Here is a 21,647-nt window from a genome sequence, read left to right as displayed (position 1 = left end):
TATATATATATATATATATGTATACTAACTCGTGAACCCCTAACAAAACTGATTGATAGTTTAGTGATAAAGAAAGGGGTTGTGGATTTGTCTTCCACGCTAGAGTTGTGGATTCGAATCCCACTATCAACAACAAGTTTAAGGAAAAATTTACAATCCCCAAACTCTGCCTCTGACTACACACATACTAGATTCGAATCCCGCTATCAACAAAAAGTTTAAGGAAATTTACAACCGCCAAACTCTGCCTCTGACTACACACATACATCCTGTGTGCATGACCACGTAGGACACATATGTCTACTCATGTCTAACTTTATACAAGTTTAAGTATCTCATTGTGCATATATACTAAAGTTAAAGGTCATAGATGTCAATTAAAGTCAAGTTAAACGAAACGTTTATCTATATATTATATACTTCTCTAGTTGTGCTTCACCTTTATATATTCTCTCTTCTAAACCCTTTTTTCTTTATCCTTTTCCTCTCTATATACTATATCTTCTTTTACACAAAAAATTTCATGGAGAGAACTAAAGATAGAGAAACTCAAGATTTCATGAATGTTGAGTCTTTTTCTCAACTTCCCTTCATGAGGCCAACAAAAGAAAAAGGCGCCATTAGGCTTTTTGGCAAAGAATTACTAGGTACTACTATTCGTCATGAAGATCAATCAAATGACATTCATGATAGTATTGGAGAAACTGCAGATACTAACAACAACAGAAAATTTGAATGTCAATATTGTTGTAGGAACTTCCCAACATCACAAGCCCTAGGAGGACATCAAAACGCGCACAAAAGAGAGCGTCAACATGCTAAAAGAGCTCAATATGCAAAATATCAGTACAACGCTTATTTTAATTCAGCGTTGTACAATACTAGTAGTACAAGTAGTACTACTAGTGGTGGTTTTTATGGAAGTCATGTGAATAATAACGGCCATAGCCATTATTATTCACAACAAATTAATCGCGATATAAATGAAAATCATCGCTCATTTGCAGCGTTATGGAGAGTACCTCATGTTCATCATAGTAGTATTAGTAGTAGTAGTAGTAATTCTTATTCTCCTAATAATGTTTCTAATTTTGTTAGGCCAGTAGTTTATAATAATGTTAATGGAGATTTGAAGAAGATTAACACAAAGAGTAGCTCAATTTCTGTAACCAGATTTGGGTATGAATTGAAGGAAGGAGTACTTCATCAAGATCATGTAAGTTTAGATCTACACTTGTAAAGAGTACAATCCAAGCAATAGTATCCACTCTATTTCAATTTGTTCGTTTTACTTTTTCTTTTTAGTCTGTTTCAATTTGTTCGTCTCCTTTTTTTTTTTTGCACCTCTTTGATTTAGATTAAAGGCATTTTGATACATTATATTATACGCATCTTAGTTTAGGATTATAATAAGATTTCAAAATCTTATTTTAGTTTCTTAAACTTCATGTTAAATTAAACTAAGATAAATAAAGACGTACGAAAAGAATATGTCAAACACATACGTTATACGTACAACACCTTTAACTTGTTCTTAAATTTCTTTTTAGCACTCCAACACAACCTTGTTTCGTTTTAACTCTCTAACTCCACTTCTAATGTACCGTTTGATTAAAAATATTTTATGATAGTACGAGGTATCCATGGATGAGTTTGTACATTGCAATTACTATTTGTTAATTATCTTCAATCAATAAAGTGGAATTCCACCATTAAAGTTTTGGAATAATTCATTTGGGATTAGGTTATATATATGCACTTGGTTTTTAGATAAGAGCTCTGCAACGTTGTGAATTCAAATTTAATCGTTTTCAATATGAGTATCGAAAAAATACTTGCTAGCATAAAAAATTATGTGTATAGAAATTCACATAAATTTTAAGCCATATGATCTCTATTCCAAGTCTCTCTCAGCTTCCATTGTCCTTGGTTTTTATACAGGGTGGATCCAATGTTATGGTATTGGGGTTTATCTGAACACAATACAGTTGACGCTGGAGTTGAGTACGTAGATATGAACTCATGACTTTAAAAATATAAAACGATTCCCTTTTGTCATGTCTCGATTTATATAATGCATTTTTTTTTCTTTAGTTTGTCTTAAAATGAATATTTTATTTCTATATTTAAAAATAGTTCAATTTTAAAATTCTTACTTATCTTTAATGAGACAATTTATAGTCACACAAATATTTCAAATTCGATAAGTATTGGTTAATCGTCTATATATTTCATTATAGTTCTATGATTCAGATAAGTTTCCGCGTTCTATTTAATTTGTATTTGATCTCATTGAATTCCCTTATTCAAAGTTAAGACTGAATCCCTAGCCACGTAGATTAAAGGTGAACACTCATCGTTTACGGTATGAACTATATATGGTGTCTAATCTTGTCCGCTCTCCATACTTTTACACCTCAACATCTGTAGGTTTCTTTCTTAAAGTACTTCAAATCAGTCAAACAATACCACATAAATTGAAACAAAGAATATACTCTACATGGTAATGTTTTCCCTTCCCCATAGAGAACTTTAGAATATAATATATAATCTTGTGTCCTTCAACTCATGTAGGCTATAGTCTAAGAAATTGTTTGCTTCTCTATATTAGGAGAGAAATGGAACACCACTTTAGGCCTGCATTTTTCATAAGAGGTATGAAAAGGGCAACAACAAGGAAGAAGCATAATTGGTTGAGATTTAAGACAACCTAGCTAGCTAGAGCATTGATGAAAGTGAGCCTTACTAGCTAGAGCATTGATGAAAGTGAACCTTATTTGAAGACATTGTACCTACATATTATTATTTTTTTGGTTTCTCATGTGGTGTTCAGTATTTGTATTGGGATCTGACTAAATTATTTGAATTCATCATTTCTGAAGGTGATGCTTCCAACAAGTTTTTTTCCATTCTCAAATGCTCGATCAAATCCGAGATATATGGTTAAAGATGAAGGGATTTCAATCATCCTACACGTGTCGATTGTACCGACATATTGCTTTCAATACAATCAATGCTTGTACATCAAATAATTAATGACACTTCTCTCATGCTTTGGACCAGCTCTTTTAGTGTTCCATTACATTTTAGTCAAATATCAAATTTTCAATATTCTTCTTTCAATTGAACTATAGACAATGGAAAAAGTATTTTATGTTACAACATCTAGACAATAGATTTTTGGTATATTATATATAACATTTAAGTTCAATCTTATTACCATAACCACCACAACTATCCAATGGGTCCACTAGTAAATGCAATATGTTTGGACATTGAAAATTGAAATACATATAAGGACATAGATCTATGTTGAGAAGATAATAAAAAAGGAACAAATGAACAAATAATTTGAAATTTGAATTTAGGACCACACACTGCACCATAGAAGAAAAAATTAAAATGTATAGTGACATGTGTTTTAAACATTATTCTTTTGAGAAAATGATCTTCTTCTCTTTTTAGATTTTTTTCCAACCTCAGACTAATTAATCAAATATTAATTAATACGTAATCGATCGAACACTACTTGAAAACGACTCTTCTGCTCCGAAATGAACTGTTTCAAATAACTTATAGATCATTTAGATCATATTAGTCCAATGTTTGTTTGTAATGTTCAACAATACATGATAAAATATTAGACTCGAGTCTAACATTTTTTCGAAAAAGTAATTTCTCTAGAGCTATATTTGCACAACTTATAAAAATAAGGAAACAATCTAAATGGCCATTCGCACAAATGCCCCATTCAAATTTTTAGTATTTTCATATAATAATATCTCACAAGTTATGTCTTAAAAGGTAAAATGCCCTTGACACCAAAATAACAAACAACTCTTTCGCGACGTAAGTACTTTATATGTTTGTATCATAATATCCCACAAATTATGTCGTAAAAGGCATAACAAGTTATGTCATAAGTATAATTTGTTCTAGATACATTGTATCCAAGTGGACTCATATGTATGTGAGATATCGGGCTGAAAGTTCTGAGGGCAACCCATTCAAAGAGATGAAGCCCAATTAGTGAAAGAGTAATTGGGCTAAACTACTAAAGCCCATATATAATCCGGCCCAACCCATCAAAAGCCCTATATACATTCATCTCTTTCGTTTTGCATTTTAGGGTTTCAGTCGCTTCCTTCCTGCACACACAGTCACACACTGCACACACCGGAGAAAGGCGGAGTAAAATGCCGGCCGGCCATGGATTGAGGTCTCGTACGAGAGATTCATTCTCTCGTGCATTCAGAAAGAAAGGTACAATTCACCTTTCAACCTACCTTAGGATCTTCAAAATCGGTGATTATGTTGATATCAAAGTGAACGGTGCAATTCACAAGGGAATGCCACACAAATTCTATCACGGCCGTACCGGACGTGTCTGGAACATCACCAAACGCGCCGTCGGTGTCGAAGTTAACAAGCAGGTCATCTCTCTTCACATACCTGATAATTTTTAGCTGTGTTTATTTGAAATTGAATGAATGAATCAATGCATTTGCTCTTCAATTGTTGATTTGTAGCTTAAAGTAGGTATTCGTTTGTATGCATTTGTGTTATGATCTCAAACAGATTTGAAATAACAAAGTATTTTTGGGACAATTTTCAATTATATTGTTAACTCAATTGAATTACAAGCTAAGGTGATAACAGAAATAACAGAAAATGAACAATTTATTTTCAGCATATAGGTGAATTTATATGAATGAATTGAACTTCAGCTATTAAGAGCTTTCAGAGCCTTGAAATGAAGAGCATTTCTATTATAAAGTAAAATTCATGAATGGAGCTGTGTAGTAATGTACACTAACTGAAAACCTCGAGCTTTGTTTGTCGAATGCGTACATGGATAGCGAATGCTGAATTGCATTTACAATGGTGAATATAAGGTTTTCTGATTCGTTCATATTGAATAACTATCATTTAATTTCATAAATAGCAATAGAGTTGATGATTTTTTGAAATGGAATAGTAAAAAGTGAAGTTTATGGACTCGTAGAGTAAAAGGTTATCAATGTATAGATCAAATTGTCGAGATATATAGGTATAATTATGTCTCGAAACATGAAAGCTTCATAGTTTCTACTTAACTGGAGCTTTTCAGTATATAACCGAATCATTAAAAGACCTGCAAATGTTTCTCGGTTGAAATGATGAATTTGCATCATCTCTTTTCTGTTATGTAGTTTCGAGTATATCTTTTTGTGGAAGTGTAATGGATTGTGAGAGTTGGTATTGGATATTCGTTATTTGGTTCTCTTACACTAATTCATGCGATTCCTGTCTAACTGGTTTCTTGCTTGTTCTGGATCTCAGGTTCGTGATCGTATCCTAAGGAAGAGGATCCACGTTAGGATTGAACATGTTCAAGCTTCCCGATGCACCGAAGAAGTCAGAGAAAGGATCAAGAAGAACGATCAGATTAAGGCTGAGGCCAAGGCCAGAGGAGAGGTTGTCAGCACAAAAAGACAACCCGCAGGACCCAAACCAGGATTCATGGTAGGAGGCGCTACATTGGAGACCGTTACCCCCATACCATATGACGTGGTTAACGATTTGAAGGGAGGATATTGATTTTACTCTGTTTATGAGCTGGTGATCGTTTACGTTCTTCAATGAAATTGAAAGACAAGATTAGTTTTTTTGGTGTCACCTCAGACTCCGCTTTTTATTTATAAATTTTGGTTACAATATGAATTGAGGTCTTCGTTGAACTTGTTGCTCTTAATGCAAGTGCAGAATTATCTATTACTGCTTGATTCTATGCACACTAATTCATAGAGTTTCCAGTTGAGCTATTATGTTTCCTGTTATTATTTCATAACTTAAAGAATGAAACTTCGTCGATCGACTTACAATTGTGTTAAATATATTGCTCTCAACATTCAAACTTCCAACAGGTAAAATCATTGTGGTATTCATAGCCACATATCACAAATAATCCAGTAGTGGAGTAAGTTCATACCCAAAAATCTCATACTTTTTTGCAATTTTTCGATCTGTTGAAGCAGATTTGATTCAGAGTGCATAACCTTAGTGCTTCTTTTACAATTTGAGTGGCATGGTTGATACTCCAAAAGTATAAGTTGTGTAATGCTTATGTATTAGACTCAGGTCCTGCTGGTTTTGCAGTGAGAAGTGGTTGCAGTGCCTTGACGACTATCGTCATATTTGGTCGAAAATCTGCCTCATATTGAACACACAGTGCTGCAACTGCTGCCATCTGAGAGGAAAATGTACACAAAAGCCATATCAGTTGGAGGAAGATGATGGTTATCGGAGTCTGATTCAATGACACTGTTGCTATCAGGTTAAGACGACTTATATCAACAAGTAACTACGTAGAGTTATAGTTACGTTGTTAGTATAAATAAGTTAAATCCGTGTACAAAATACTACTAGCAAAGATCAGTAAGAAAACCTTAGCAATTGCTTTTGCTGGATAGTCGTTGTTTAGCTTTGGATCGACACATTGCTTCACTTTGTCTTCACTCAATCTTGGAGTTGCCTGCAGAAAATTCGAGTATGAAACAGCTGACGGATGGTATAAATAGGTTCGATGACAAAGATGTAAAGGTAAGAACCTACCCAAGTGACAAGACTCTGTTGTCCTTTGGGCATTGTATGATCTACTGGCTTTCTTCCCGTCAGGAGTTCCAAAAGAACGACTCCAAAACTATAGACATCGCTTTTCTGTGTTATCTGTCCTGTCATCGCATACCTGCACAATAGTATGGTCTTTATATTAGTTATATCTACTTCTTGTCAGTACTAAATTTCCCTTTTGTGTTAACGTTTAGTATATCTATCGGAAACAGCCTCTCTACTTCTGAGGTAGGAGTAAGGTCTGTGTACACTCTACCCTTGATCTTTGTGGGACTACACTGGATATGTTGTGGTTGTTGTTAACGTTTAGTATCAATGAGTTATGTTAGGAAGCTTGGTAAACAGGAAGCCAACTACGAGGAGATAAGCAGGGGATGCAATTGCAAGATAATGCAAACTCAGAATGCAGCAGGGCTTACTCTGGAGCATGGTAGCCAAATGTCCCCAAAACTCTAGTGGAATGCAGACGAGCTGCTGTGTCGGAGGTCTGGTTTGTCAAGTTGAAATCAGCAACCTTTGCTGTAAAATCATCAAAGAGAAGTACATTGCTGGATCTGACATCGCGATGAACAATAGGTGGCTGAATCTTTTCATGTAAGTATTCGAGGCCTTTTGCTGCACCAAAAGCAACTTTAACTCTCTGATTCCAGGTAAGAACTGGACCAGGCTCCGCGCCTTGGACACCTTTTCTACCTACAACAAAAACATCCAACATTAAACTAAAATGCTGCAACACATCTTGCATTCATGATTATTTTCTTAACGGAACGATTTGACATACCATGTAATACATCATGTAGAGATCCCATAGCTGCAAATTCATATATCAAGATTCTATTGTTTGCTTCTAGACAATACCCCATAAGAGTCACAAAATGCTCATGCTTAAGCCTTGAAACCATTGATAACTGCATAGACAAGGAAAAAACAATCAAATTTCATGTAGACTGAACATCCTTCCTCGGAAAATTATACTGTATATATAGCTCAAACGCTACTCTTTATACATATACATCAAACTTTGAACATCTCTTATTGAAATTTCTGGCTTCATCACTTCACCTGTGCTGTAAAGTCGGAATCTGGTTCTGGTGAAGAACTAGTATCCAACTTTTTGATTGCTGCTTCCTGTCCATTGCTCAATTTAGCAAAAAATACGCGTCCATATGATCCCTCTCCGATCAAAGCTTTCTGACCAAAGTTACCGGTCAGTTTATTTAGCTCGTCCAAGGGCAAAACCGGTATTTCGATTGGTAAAACTTTCTGTGGAGTTCCATTTCTAGTACCACCCCTTGGTTCTGCTCTATCACTAACTACAATACCAAAAAAATGAACTTAATATTATTAGAATCCATCATATCCTAATAGTCGACAGATGTATAATATATGTATCATACTGTATATCAGCTCGTTTGTAAATATTTTTGACTGAGCGACCAAATGTGTAACTTCCTTTAACAACAACCTAATGCTCCAACTTTCTAAAAAAGTAGTAATATGATAAGACGCGTGTCTTTGTACTTATTGATTTGATGTAAACATCGAGTACTGGTAAAAATAATTTTTCGAGTAAAAACGTACCACCACCAGCGTAGGGATTGCCAGCTCTAGGAGGGGCTGTATTTTGGTTAGATGGCGGACCGCCGCTGTAAACGTCTTCTTCTCCACCTCCACAGCAAGACATTGTTGTTCAATTATGGAAGGTTCAATATCTCTTCCAAAATGTTGGTTTTATATATCAATCCATATAAATTTCAACTATGAAATTGAATTTTATATGATGCACAACAGAATTTCCTAGGAAAAAATTAGAAAATATTTATCAAAACACTTTCAACAACAACAAAAAAAAATTGAGACAATACACAAATATTTTGTCAATCATGAAAATGAGGACAACATTATATTAGATGACTACCCACCAATTGATTATTAGTGGCGTAGCCAGGAATTTAAACAACGATATTCAACTACTATATGCAATAAAAAATCATTTTTGCCCTAATTATTTAGTATATAATTTTTCAACGAAGAATTGAAATCCCTTGCATCCATATGGCTCCGTTGTTGCTGACATAATTACAACTCGATGAAACACAATATTTTATATCGCTAAATATGAGAGATGTTACATACCAAAAATCTTAGGGAAAAGAAGAGCAATCAATCATGGAAGAATTACGAGATTTGTTTCATTGCTGCATATCTCTCTTCCTCTTTTTTTTTTTATTGGTTTTTGCTAATTTTCTTTTCTTTTTCTTTGTGTTAATGGAAAAAAAATAAATTGTTTTTTTATGTTTAAAACGGGAAAGTCGCATGGAGTCTTTAAACCATTAAAACCAACACATTTCTACGTACTAATAAATAAAATAATTATAGTACGTGATTCCCTTCTCTTTGCACGTCCCTATATTTTCCCTTTTCAATTATTATCATGCACTTTCTTTTATCGGTATAATCCCATAGGTAGAGTCTGTTGGAGAAAAGGGCTGTAAACAACTTAAAGGCAGAGGCTAAAAATAAGAGGATCAAATAGTTTGCTGTAACTTGACTTATCTATTATTCATCAAAGGAAGATACAACATTATATAGACTTAAACATAAGCAAACACTAAGTTAACCACTACTCCACTAACTAAGCAACATCTACCACTAAATTAGAAAAAAGAGAACTGCTGCAACATGACTGCTAACAGCCCAAGAAAATAGGAAACTACTAACAAATTAACTTGACCAAGTCAGACTTTAAATCAGTCTTCAATACTCCCCCTTGATTCAAAGTTACAGACACCAATCAAAGCCCTCAAATGGATAAACTTGTTTGCTGCCAAAGACTTGGTCAGTAGATCAGCTAATTGCTCATGAGTGCTGCAATGCTTCAATACAATTTCCTCTTTTGCTACCAGATCACGAATGAAATGGAAGCGGACATCAATGTGCTTAGTTCTACTATGAAAACTTGGATTCTTTGTCATGGCAATTGATGCTTTGTTATCACAGTATATCTCTGTAGCACTTGCTTGCATATGCTGAAGTTCTGCTAATATCCTTCTTAGCCAGATGGCTTGACAAGCTGCTGAAGTTGCTGCAATGTACTCAGCTTCTGAGGTTGATAACGTTGTTGTAGCTTGCTTCTTTGAACTCCAAGTCACCACACCTGAACCTAGAGTGAAAACATGAGCTGAAATGCTTCGTCTATCATCCAACGAACCAGCATAGTCACTATCAGTGAACCCACATAATTTGAAATTGGAAACTTGTGAGTACCAAATCCCATAGTCCATAGTTCCAGCGATATAACGTAGAACCCTTTTTGCAGCTCCAAAATGAACCTTTGAAGGTTGTTGCATGAACCTGGAAACGACACCAACAGAGAATGCAATATCGGGACGAGAGTGAGTTAGGTAAATCAAACCTCCAACCAGGCTTCTGAAACTTCTAGCATCATCCATCTCTGCTCTATCATTAAGCTGCAATTTTTCACCAACATTCATAGGTGTAGTTGCAGGCTTGCAATTAAGTAGACCAAATTTAATGAGCAGGTCCCTAGCATATTTCCTTTGTGACAGAAATATTCCATCTTCAGCTTGATGGACTTCAATTACAAGAAAATAATGTAATAAACCCATATCCGACATCTCAAACTCATTCTTCATTTGAGACTTGAATTCATCCACAAGAGAAAAAGACGAGCTAGTATAAATGATATCATCAACGTAAAGGCAAACAATGATGAAATCATTACCTTTACTCTTTACATACAACGTGGGTTCATTCTCACTTCTCATATATCCCTTTTTCTGAAAGTACCCATCGATCTTGCTATACCACGCTCGAGGGGCTTGCTTCAAACCATATAATGCCTTTTTTAGCTTGTAGACCTTTGTTTCACTGCCCTTCTTTATGAAACCTTCTGGTTGTGCTACATAGACCTCTTCTTGCAATTCTCCATTGAGAAATGCTGACTTGACATCAAATTGATAAACTAGCCATTGTGTCTGTGCTGCCAATGCTAGAACAAGTCTCACAGTTTCAAACCGAGCAACTGGAGAAAATGTTTCTTCAAAATCAATACCATATTGCTGTGCATATCCTTTTGCCACGAGACGAGCTTTATGCTTCTGTAGGCTGCCATCTGCCGCAAACTTTGTCTTGAAGATCCACTTCAAGCCAATTACATTTTTGTTTTCCGGTAATTCCACCATCTCCCATGTGCCATTCTTTTCGATAGAAATCATCTCTTCTAGCATCGCATTCCTCCACTCTTCCTTTTCAGCTGCTTCTTCATAATGTATTGGATCTGAAACAGTAAAAGAAAACTGACAAGACGTAAACATGTCACTAGCATACTTGGAATTCGGCTTTGTAATCCTTGTTGATCTTCTTAGTGGAGCTGACTCTTCTGGAGACTGTTCAGGAGTTGTAGATGCAGAGTTTCTGCTTGATGAAGCTGAAGAGGATGAATCTGGGGAAGATGTAGAAGAACTCACTTCCGTAGCTGTAGGAGTTGACTGTTGAATTCCATCAAAGGTGATTCCTGTTGGCGTAAGAATCTGTTCTTGCTTCTTACCATTGCTTCCACTCCAATTCCAGCTAGCCATTTCATCAAATACTACATCCCTTCTGATTAAAATCTTTCTGCTAAGGGGGTTATAGAGTCTATACGCTTTGGATTGTGTACAATAACCAATAAAAATACACTTTTCAGATTTTTCATCCAACTTATGACGAAATTGGGAATTTACCAAAGCATAAGCAATACAACCAAAAACTCTTAAATAACTTACAGATGGTTTTCTACCCCGCCAAGCTTCAAATGGAGTTTGATTCATAACAGCCTTTGTGGGAGAGAGATTCAGTAAATGGACTGATGTTGCCACAGCTTCAGCCCAAAAATGATTCGGAAGTCCCTTTGCCTGTAACATGCTTCTCGCCATCTCCACAACAGTGCGATTTTTCCGCTCAGCGACACCATTTTGTTCTGGAGTATAAGGTGTTGCTAGTTCCCTGTGAATGCCACTTTCTTCACAAAAAAGATTGAATTCCTTGGACACGAATTCACCTCCTCTATCAGTGCGAAAGGTTTTGATGGACAAACCACTTTGTTTCTCAACCTTGGACTAAAAATGCTTGAATTTTTGAAATGTTTCTGATTTGTTTTCCAAAAAATAGACCCAACTCATGCGACTATAATCATCAGTAAAGAGTAGAAAATAACGACTCCCACCAAAAGAAGTAATATGCATAGGTCCACATAAATCAGCATGTATAAGTTCAAGACACTTTAAAGCCCTCCAAGCCTTTCCAACAGGAAAAGAATTTCTAGTTTGTTTTCCATAAATACACCCTTCACATAAATCAATAGAATCAATTTTTGGTAGTCCAAGAACCATACCTTTGTCAACTAGCAATTTCAAGCCGTTTATGTTGAGATGACCATACCTCAAGTGCCACAACTTTGAGTCATCCTTTGCACTGGCAGCAAGGGCAAAATTTTCCATATTGGAAACATCCAGCGGAAACATATTGTTTGGTGTCATAGAGATGCGAACCTTTTTGCCTGTCTTCTTATTTGTAATGACACAAGCATCGTCATCAAACCAAAGAGAATGACCATCAATCATTAGTTGTCCAACACTCAACAAATTGTATCCTAAATCAGGTACAAATTGGACGTTATCTAGCATTTTTACTTTTTCATGACTTGTATCAATACTCACAGTGCCTTTTCCTTCAACCCGCATCTCTTTTGTGTTGCCAAGTTGTACCGTCTTCTTTTGCTTCTCATCAAGCTCCTTGAACAAGGATTTGGCGCCTGTCATATGGTTTGAACAACCACTATCTACAAACCATAAATCGCTTGGTTTATGGTCTGTATCAACGCAAGCCATAAAGAGATAATTCTCTTCCTCATTTTCTCCTGCTGCAAAATTTATTTTCTGATCTCTATACCAACAATCAGCCCTTATATGCCCATAGCGCTGACAGTGATGACACTGGATACCATTTTTCCTATTACCTTGCTCATTGGACTGCTTGTGCCCATCATTCCTCCCTCTGCCTCTTCCATAACCACGGCCTCGACCACCACGGAATCCTCTTCTTCCTCGACCTCTGTTTGCTAGACCATTATTTTCTCCATACTTGGCTGCTTCCTCCTTTACTTGGAATGCCTTCTCCTCATTCTTTTCAGTAGATCGATTGAGTCTCGCCTCATGAGCTTGAAGCGATCCCATTAGTTCATCAAAGGAAAATACTGAAAGATCTTTTGACTCTTCTATAGCAGCAACTACATGATCAAATTTAGGAGCCAAGCTTCGCAGTATCTTTTCCACAATAGTCTGGTCAGTAACTTTTTCACCATAGGACCGCATTTTGCTGACAATTGCCACTGCTCTGGACAAAAAATCAGCAATAGATTCTCCACTTTTCATCATCAAGGTTTCAAAGTCACGCCGAAGTGACTGCAATCTCACCACAATGACCTTTGAATCACCTTGAAACTCCTTCTGCAGAATGGACCAAGCTTGCTTTGACGTGGTTGCTGCCGCGATTCGTGAAAAGACACTATCATGGACAGCTTGCTGGATAAACACCAACGCCTTAGCATCTTTTTGCTTATTGTTTCGCAGCCTATCTCCTTCGTCAGGATCTTCAAATCCACTTTCTACCAAGTCCCAAAGATTTTGGGATTTGAGTATAGTTTTCATACGAATACTCCAAAATTCGTAGCTTTCTCCTGTGAAAACTGGAATCAGTGGTTGTACCACAGTTGATGAATTGCTACTACTTGCCATAGCTCTTGATACCAGAAATGTTGGAGAAAAGGGCTGTAAACAACTTAAAGGCAGAGGCTAAAAATAAGAGGATCAAATAGTTTGCTGTAACTTGACTTATCTGTTATTCATCAAAGGAAGATACAACATTATATAGACTTAAACATAAGCAAACACTAAGTTAACCACTACTCCACTAACTAAGCAACATCTACCACTAAATTAGAAAAAAGAGAACTGCTGCAACATGACTGCTAACAGCCCAAGAAAATAGGAAACTACTAACAAATTAACTTGACCAAGTCAGACTTTAAATCAGTCTTCAATAGAGTCCATAGAAGGTACTTTGTGCGGAGACTTTACCCGTATGTTCGACTTTACCAAATATCTGAATCGTCAAATCTCTCTATAACAACATTGTTTGTATGGATATTCTTGGTTGCTATCACAAAATGCTATCATCGAAAACATATAATATAATATAACATGAAAAACCAGTTCCAAAAAAAGAGACAGTTTTAGTAAAAAATGTTGTTAGAATATAAAGGATTATTGTTATAGTGAGGTCTGATTAGTTACAATCGAGGTTCATAGTTTTTGTTGAGTTATCGGGTTGGGGAAGGGGAAAGGACTAAATTGACCCTTTTTCGGGATTGAAAAAAGCCGATGCTTGTTTCCCAAATACCGTCATTGCTTATTGACCATTTCTTTTATAAAGAGAACTTGGCTGAAAAATTCAACTTTTTAGACAGAAATGAAAGGTTAGAATGACATATTTTTTCAAATGAATAAATCAAAACTTTATTTCATTCAAATTAGTACTAGTATCTTTTACATCATTCAAATTGGAGTACTATGACCTCCAACTTACATGTTTTGGTTTGTGTTTGGTACGGGGAAAAACGTCTCCCCCCATACCAAACACATCCATTCTCTTCTGAAGAGTTGACACTATACAATTGCCTAGGCAATGTTAACTAGTCGAATGCTCCTTCCATATACGACCTATAACCTTCAACGTTAGCTCTTCTCCGTTCCCACCTGAGAAGAAAAATGCTAAGGTTCTCGGAATAATAAGTCCATCTTGACAATCGCGGATTTTTCTATGACTGTCTCTTATACTCCTAGGAACACCTTGCCATGTTAACTTACGGCCAAAACCACCAACTTCTAGACTATAGTTGAACATTTTCGCCTCGTTGTCCTCTCCCATGAATCGTAGAAATGCTATGTATACCGGTGTCATACCTAGTGAAAACGCCTCAAAATGTAAGACGAATTGCCTTCCAAAACAGTCGAAAACCTGCATTTGATTGAAATATGTTAGTGTACAATCAGAGAACCATAACATAAGAGATGTGAATCCGTCTATCCAACAAAAAATGGACTCAAAAAAGTCCATTTTCGAGTACTTCCTTATTTAGGCAACGCTTTTCAACAACTAAGAGATCAATTTGAGGAACATTGAGCCTTATTTAGGACAGAAAATTTGGTAAAAACAAAAGAAAATACTCTGTTTCAACTTACTGTTAGCATCCATATTGCATTGTCAACTTGTTGTGCATTTGATTTAACGTATCGATGATTGAACGTGCATCCTGTATGCATATCAACTTTGTGATCCTCCTTGAGATGCAACATGAGTGTTGGAATGTCCCCTGTTATCGAGCATTCTGATCCCGCGTAAGGACAGTGGTAAGGCCTAAATTTGCAACGTCTTTCGTGTTTGAGCTTTCGATGGTAAGGTAATATTTTGTGACAGCCAAGATTTTGATATCTGCAGGGCAATTCCAGTGACTCTGCTACTTTCTCTAAGGCTAAACACCTTATGTTTCCAAGTTCAACTTGGCAAGTTGGACAGCAATTTTGTGCTTCAATTTTGCAGTTTGTGCATAGTGTATGACCATTTGGACACTACAAAGATTGTGTATATACTGAATGTGAGATGAAAAGAATCAAATAAAGAATGAAAGGTAGAGTTACTCGATATATGTGCTGGTGGTTAGTATTTGATGGAATAGTCGAGGTGTACACAATAACGTGATCCACAAACTGACATGTGACAATCAACCTTTATTTAGGAATAGAGAGGGGAAACATAGCATGTCACAAGAGCGAGACGAGGTTTTGGAACCCGAAAGTGAGAGGGGCGCCTCGCGAGCTGGGCTTTTAGTGATGAGGCCTTTTAATTTCGGATTATTAAACCCTACAACTGATGAGAAGGTCCTACGGAGTAAAGGGTAGTGTATATGTTGTCCCTACCTTCCAAAGGTACCTAAACTACGGGCCAACACAATAGAGAGACGGCCCGGCCCGAACACCACCACCACCATTAAGAAAATAACACTATAAAGAATTTATTGTCAGTTATGTTGTTCACTCTCCAAATTAAAAAAAAATTGTCACACCTATGTTTGATCCTTTAAAAGACAATATTTTTTAAAAGTACGAGCAACATAGTTAACCAGTTACATCATATGTAAACTAACAACAACAATAGGATTCTTATCATCTATCCTAGCCTTGGTGGACAGAGTTACGTGGTACCTATTGCTGATAGGAGGTGACAAGTATTCCATGAAATTAGACGAGGTACACGAAACCTAGCCCGGACCACTATCATAAAAATAAATAGAAGGAGTTGTATTTACCTGGTAAAATGGAGGATACATGGACCTTTTACAAATTGGACACTCAAGCAACTCATGGATTGAACACTTTTGAAACTTTTCACCAATACATGTAATACTTTTCTCAAGCTCATCATGTGTCTTTGTTGTATCAAATCTTGAATTTTTTTGCCATGATTCTACAAGTTCTTTGCAACTACTAACACCACCACCAGGAGCCATATTTTGTAAAAAAAAAAAAAGTAGATGATATTTCTGAGTCCATAGAAGGTACTTTGTGCGGAGACTTTACCCGTATGTTCGACTTTACCAAATATCTGAATCGTCAAATCTCTCTATAACAACATTGTTTGTATGGATATTCTTGGTTGCTATCACAAAATGCTATCATCGAAAACATATAATATAATATAACATGAAAAACCAGTTCCAAAAAAAGAGACAGTTTTAGTAAAAAATGTTGTTAGAATATAAAGGATTATTGTTATAGTGAGGTCTGATTAGTTACAATCGAGGTTCATAGTTTTTGTTGAGTTATCGGGTTGGGGAAGGGGAAAGGACTAAATTGACCCTTTTTCGGGATTGAAAAAAGCCGATGCTTGTTTCCCAAATACCGTCATTGCTTATTGACCATTTCTTTTATAAAGAGAACTTGGCTGAAAAATTCAACTTTTTAGACAGAAATGAAAGGTTAGAATGACATATTTTTTCAAATGAATAAATCAAAACTTTATTTCATTCAAATTAGTACTAGTATCTTTTACATCATTCAAATTGGAGTACTATGACCTCCAACTTACATGTTTTGGTTTGTGTTTGGTACGGGGAAAAACGTCTCCCCCCATACCAAACACATCCATTCTCTTCTGAAGAGTTGACACTATACAATTGCCTAGGCAATGTTAACTAGTCGAATGCTCCTTCCATATACGACCTATAACCTTCAACGTTAGCTCTTCTCCGTTCCCACCTGAGAAGAAAAATGCTAAGGTTCTCGGAATAATAAGTCCATCTTGACAATCGCGGATTTTTCTATGACTGTCTCTTATACTCCTAGGAACACCTTGCCATGTTAACTTACGGCCAAAACCACCAACTTCTAGACTATAGTTGAACATTTTCGCCTCGTTGTCCTCTCCCATGAATCGTAGAAATGCTATGTATACCGGTGTCATACCTAGTGAAAACGCCTCAAAATGTAAGACGAATTGCCTTCCAAAACAGTCGAAAACCTGCATTTGATTGAAATATGTTAGTGTACAATCAGAGAACCATAACATAAGAGATGTGAATCCGTCTATCCAACAAAAAATGGACTCAAAAAAGTCCATTTTCGAGTACTTCCTTATTTAGGCAACGCTTTTCAACAACTAAGAGATCAATTTGAGGAACATTGAGCCTTATTTAGGACAGAAAATTTGGTAAAAACAAAAGAAAATACTCTGTTTCAACTTACTGTTAGCATCCATATTGCATTGTCAACTTGTTGTGCATTTGATTTAACGTATCGATGATTGAACGTGCATCCTGTATGCATATCAACTTTGTGATCCTCCTTGAGATGCAACATGAGTGTTGGAATGTCCCCTGTTATCGAGCATTCTGATCCCGCGTAAGGACAGTGGTAAGGCCTAAATTTGCAACGTCTTTCGTGTTTGAGCTTTCGATGGTAAGGTAATATTTTGTGACAGCCAAGATTTTGATATCTGCAGGGCAATTCCAGTGACTCTGCTACTTTCTCTAAGGCTAAACACCTTATGTTTCCAAGTTCAACTTGGCAAGTTGGACAGCAATTTTGTGCTTCAATTTTGCAGTTTGTGCATAGTGTATGACCATTTGGACACTACAAAGATTGTGTATATACTGAATGTGAGATGAAAAGAATCAAATAAAGAATGAAAGGTAGAGTTACTCGATATATGTGCTGGTGGTTAGTATTTGATGGAATAGTCGAGGTGTACACAATAACGTGATCCACAAACTGACATGTGACAATCAACCTTTATTTAGGAATAGAGAGGGGAAACATAGCATGTCACAAGAGCGAGACGAGGTTTTGGAACCCGAAAGTGAGAGGGGCGCCTCGCGAGCTGGGCTTTTAGTGATGAGGCCTTTTAATTTCGGATTATTAAACCCTACAACTGATGAGAAGGTCCTACGGAGTAAAGGGTAGTGTATATGTTGTCCCTACCTTCCAAAGGTACCTAAACTACGGGCCAACACAATAGAGAGACGGCCCGGCCCGAACACCACCACCACCATTAAGAAAATAACACTATAAAGAATTTATTGTCAGTTATGTTGTTCACTCTCCAAATTAAAAAAAAATTGTCACACCTATGTTTGATCCTTTAAAAGACAATATTTTTTAAAAGTACGAGCAACATAGTTAACCAGTTACATCATATGTAAACTAACAACAACAATAGGATTCTTATCATCTATCCTAGCCTTGGTGGACAGAGTTACGTGGTACCTATTGCTGATAGGAGGTGACAAGTATTCCATGAAATTAGACGAGGTACACGAAACCTAGCCCGGACCACTATCATAAAAATAAATAGAAGGAGTTGTATTTACCTGGTAAAATGGAGGATACATGGACCTTTTACAAATTGGACACTCAAGCAACTCATGGATTGAACACTTTTGAAACTTTTCACCAATACATGTAATACTTTTCTCAAGCTCATCATGTGTCTTTGTTGTATCAAATCTTGAATTTTTTTGCCATGATTCTACAAGTTCTTTGCAACTACTAACACCACCACCAGGAGCCATATTTTGTAAAAAAAAAAAAAGTAGATGATATTTCTTCAATTTAACACAAGTTAAATAACCAAAGATTAAACTCTTATAAGTCCAAGTCTATGGTCTTTGTAGAAAACACTTGAAAGACTAGAAAATCAAAAAGAGGAAACAACGTTAATATTACGCTAAGAAAGACCATATATACTTGTGGAAGTCCAGATGCTCATTTTGACTTAGTATATAATTGGAAAAGACTATTTTTATATAATAATAGTAACAACTACGCCTCAGTCCCAACTCACGAGCAAATTAGAATCAGCTATACCAATGTACTAAAACAAAGTTTGGATAAATAGACGTTGAATCATTTGGACTTCTTCATGTGTTTACTTCTTTTTATTTTGACTCTCTTTGCTACTGATGAGTTACATGAATCCTTATTGATTATGTTAGTACTTCATATAAATTCATCTCAAATTAATATTATAGAAAAGATAAAATAAAATAAAAAATATTAGAAGTTCGTAATATTTTCTCCTGACATATAAATCTCGAAAAGTCTAAATAACACCTACAAAAAGTGCCAACTTGACTAATAACACAAGGGGGAAATGAAAATTATAACTCCATCACTAATTGACTATATAAAATCTTTACCGATCATGTTACTCTACATAAATTCATTTAAGGTTAAACAAGTTTTTTTTTTATGTATATATACGATATGTTTGAATCCTCTTGACATGATATTCAAATTTACATTTTTATATTTTGACATTCACATTGAAAATTCTGATTTCTCTATAAGTAAAAATAATAATATATATTTCAACTAATAAATATCGTCAATATAGAATTTTTTTTATTTCCTTAACCATGAAAAAGACAAAATCAGAAAAAAGAAAATACCATTAATTATTGTGTGGGGACTTGGTCTTCTATTATTTATATTCCCTCTTGTATTTTTCCTATTTGGGTAGATGAGGTAGGTACAACTTTGAACTATATTTAACCAAATAGATTCTTTTAACAACAATCCAATGGAAATTAAATTAGAAAATAAAAATAAAAATAAAAACATAAAGTTTTACTTTTCAACATATTTGTTATTATATCTCAAATAAATAACAAACGACCAAACACAAAAATTTAGATGCATTCATCTGTATATGTTTAATACATCCATTTGGCAAAAATTATTTTAAGAAGACAAAGACATGAACCAACGCTCACATGGTTAAATTAATATTATATTGTAAGCAATAGCGGAGTCAGAAATTATGTAAAGAGCCTTTAAGATTATAATATATCATATATATGTATAAAAAAATAATTCAGTCTTTTTATTATCTGTTATAATTTTTAAAAAAATTACATATTAGCGATAGTTGAGGTTTTATAATATGTATGTGTGAAAAAGATATTATATACACGTGGATACACTTATTATGTGCACGGACATAATATATTTCATTGTTGTTACACACCCAAATACGTTCCATTCTACTACAAGAATATTATATACACGCAGATATACTTATTATGTGCACAAAGACAGTGTATTTTACTATTAATTTGCATATAGATACAATGTATTCCGCTATATTTTGAAACCAAAATGTTGCTATGTTTCAATTTTTCCAAACTATAATAGAAACGAAATTGTCATATAAAGACAGTATATTATCAACTTGGGTTATTGTGCAGTGATGAGACTGTTTCACCCTTAATCAGAGATTTCGAGTTCGAGCCCTGACTGTGAAGAAAATCTTGTTGGAAGCGCCACCTCTAAATGAGTCATGCAGTGCGACCTGAATTTAGTCGAGACTCCAATACGGGAAAGATAATATATTCACACAGACAATTTAATGAATTGATAGCCCAACCAGCAATCATCAGGACCACCCTTTTATGTTTTTCCTTAATTTAATATTTTCAGTACTTTTAAATGAAATCAATGAAAAGGACAACAATAAAAACAATGTTTTCAGTTTTATTTTGTCATCAAAAGCATCTTTCTTGGCTTTTTGCAACCAACTAATTTTTTCATGTGAATTCAAAATAGGTTTTGCAGAAAACTCACAAACAACCAAAATCCTATCCTAACAACCTAAATATTCTGAGAGCAGCATACCTCCTTTTCGTAACGGTGATGTTCAAACCAGTTTGCATGTATAAGACTCCATAAATACGAGAACTAATTGATAAAGATGAAATAACGTCTATTGGTCGCCACTTTTCAATCATGTTTTCAAAAAATAATCATGGCGTATCTTTAGAAGTAAATCTCACTATCCTAGATTTTGTACGCTTGACATGAAAAGTAGAGGCAAGTAGAATCAAATGTCAAGCCTCAACCAAAAAAGGGGGACAACCAAGAGTAACCAAATATGAATTGGTATCATAGGCACTTTGACAGTGAAAAAGGCGAAAGAAGCAATCCGTAAAAAGATTTGATACCACTCACTAAATTTTGTGGTTAAAAATTAAAACTCCATAACCACAACTACTTTGCAATTGCATGGAGCCATGGACTAAAAGGTGGTTGTTTGTGAATTTTTACATAATTTGCATACAAACATTAAATAAAATGAAAGATGAATAAATATCTTGCGAGTAAAGATGAGTACACACACCACCCTCCTCAGACCCCACTTATAGGGTTACATGGAGTATGTTGTTATTGTTGTAATTAGTAAAGATAATCCAACAGAATGAGGCATATTTATAAGCCACATAACCAAGAACATGATTGAGTTATATGCTAAATCAACCCAAATATACACAAAAAGGGGGTAAAAATTGAAAGGAGGGGAGTAAAAATCCTGTACACTTATGGGCAACAACTTGATTATTTTCTCACTCCCCCCCCCCCCCA

At 35.4% G+C, this 21,647-nt stretch overlaps 5 protein-coding genes across 5 annotated transcripts; 2 read left to right on the top strand and 3 right to left on the bottom strand.

Annotated features, from left to right (window-relative positions):
• Window positions 1-468: 468 nt before the first annotated feature.
• LOC107061342 (zinc finger protein GIS-like) lies at window positions 469-3,080 on the top strand. Its single transcript, XM_015310465.1, has 3 exons — window positions 469-1,216; window positions 1,942-2,004; window positions 2,883-3,080. Exons 1-2 carry the CDS (start codon window positions 524-526, stop codon window positions 1,975-1,977), a joined length of 729 nt encoding a protein of 242 aa, XP_015165951.1. The 5' UTR covers window positions 469-523; the 3' UTR covers window positions 1,978-2,004; window positions 2,883-3,080.
• A 1,031-nt stretch (window positions 3,081-4,111) lies between these two features.
• On the top strand, window positions 4,112-5,804 carry LOC102599930 (60S ribosomal protein L21-1-like). Its single transcript, XM_006351293.2, has 2 exons — window positions 4,112-4,433; window positions 5,323-5,804. The coding sequence occupies exons 1-2, from the start codon at window positions 4,197-4,199 to the stop codon at window positions 5,578-5,580; spliced, it is 495 nt and encodes a 164-aa protein (XP_006351355.1). The 5' UTR covers window positions 4,112-4,196; the 3' UTR covers window positions 5,581-5,804.
• Window positions 5,805-6,077: 273 nt separating this feature from the next.
• On the bottom strand, window positions 6,078-8,314 carry LOC102599605 (probable protein kinase At2g41970). The gene is made up of 7 exons (XM_006351292.2): window positions 8,194-8,314; window positions 7,675-7,925; window positions 7,394-7,520; window positions 7,032-7,305; window positions 6,595-6,727; window positions 6,428-6,514; window positions 6,078-6,229 (listed from the first exon to the last, which is right to left on the bottom strand). The coding sequence occupies exons 1-7, from the start codon at window positions 8,294-8,296 to the stop codon at window positions 6,104-6,106; spliced, it is 1,101 nt and encodes a 366-aa protein (XP_006351354.1). The 5' UTR covers window positions 8,297-8,314; the 3' UTR covers window positions 6,078-6,103.
• A 5,884-nt stretch (window positions 8,315-14,198) lies between these two features.
• Window positions 14,199-16,266, bottom strand: LOC102591137 (E3 ubiquitin-protein ligase SINAT2-like). The gene is made up of 3 exons (XM_006351351.2): window positions 16,040-16,266; window positions 14,916-15,302; window positions 14,199-14,691 (listed from the first exon to the last, which is right to left on the bottom strand). Exons 1-3 carry the CDS (start codon window positions 16,238-16,240, stop codon window positions 14,362-14,364), a joined length of 918 nt encoding a protein of 305 aa, XP_006351413.1. The 5' UTR covers window positions 16,241-16,266; the 3' UTR covers window positions 14,199-14,361.
• Window positions 16,267-16,757: 491 nt separating this feature from the next.
• LOC102590784 (E3 ubiquitin-protein ligase SINAT2-like) lies at window positions 16,758-18,946 on the bottom strand. The gene is made up of 3 exons (XM_006351350.2): window positions 18,599-18,946; window positions 17,475-17,861; window positions 16,758-17,250 (listed from the first exon to the last, which is right to left on the bottom strand). The coding sequence occupies exons 1-3, from the start codon at window positions 18,797-18,799 to the stop codon at window positions 16,921-16,923; spliced, it is 918 nt and encodes a 305-aa protein (XP_006351412.1). The 5' UTR covers window positions 18,800-18,946; the 3' UTR covers window positions 16,758-16,920.
• Between the last annotated feature and the right edge of the window lie 2,701 nt (window positions 18,947-21,647).

Source organism: Solanum tuberosum, unplaced genomic scaffold (genome assembly GCF_000226075.1).
Source record: "Solanum tuberosum cultivar DM 1-3 516 R44 unplaced genomic scaffold, SolTub_3.0 scf00129, whole genome shotgun sequence".
NCBI classification, from domain to species: Eukaryota; Viridiplantae; Streptophyta; class Magnoliopsida; order Solanales; family Solanaceae; genus Solanum; species Solanum tuberosum.
The sequence above is the reverse complement of the archived record's forward strand: the minus strand, read 5'-3'. Positions and strand labels throughout refer to the sequence as shown.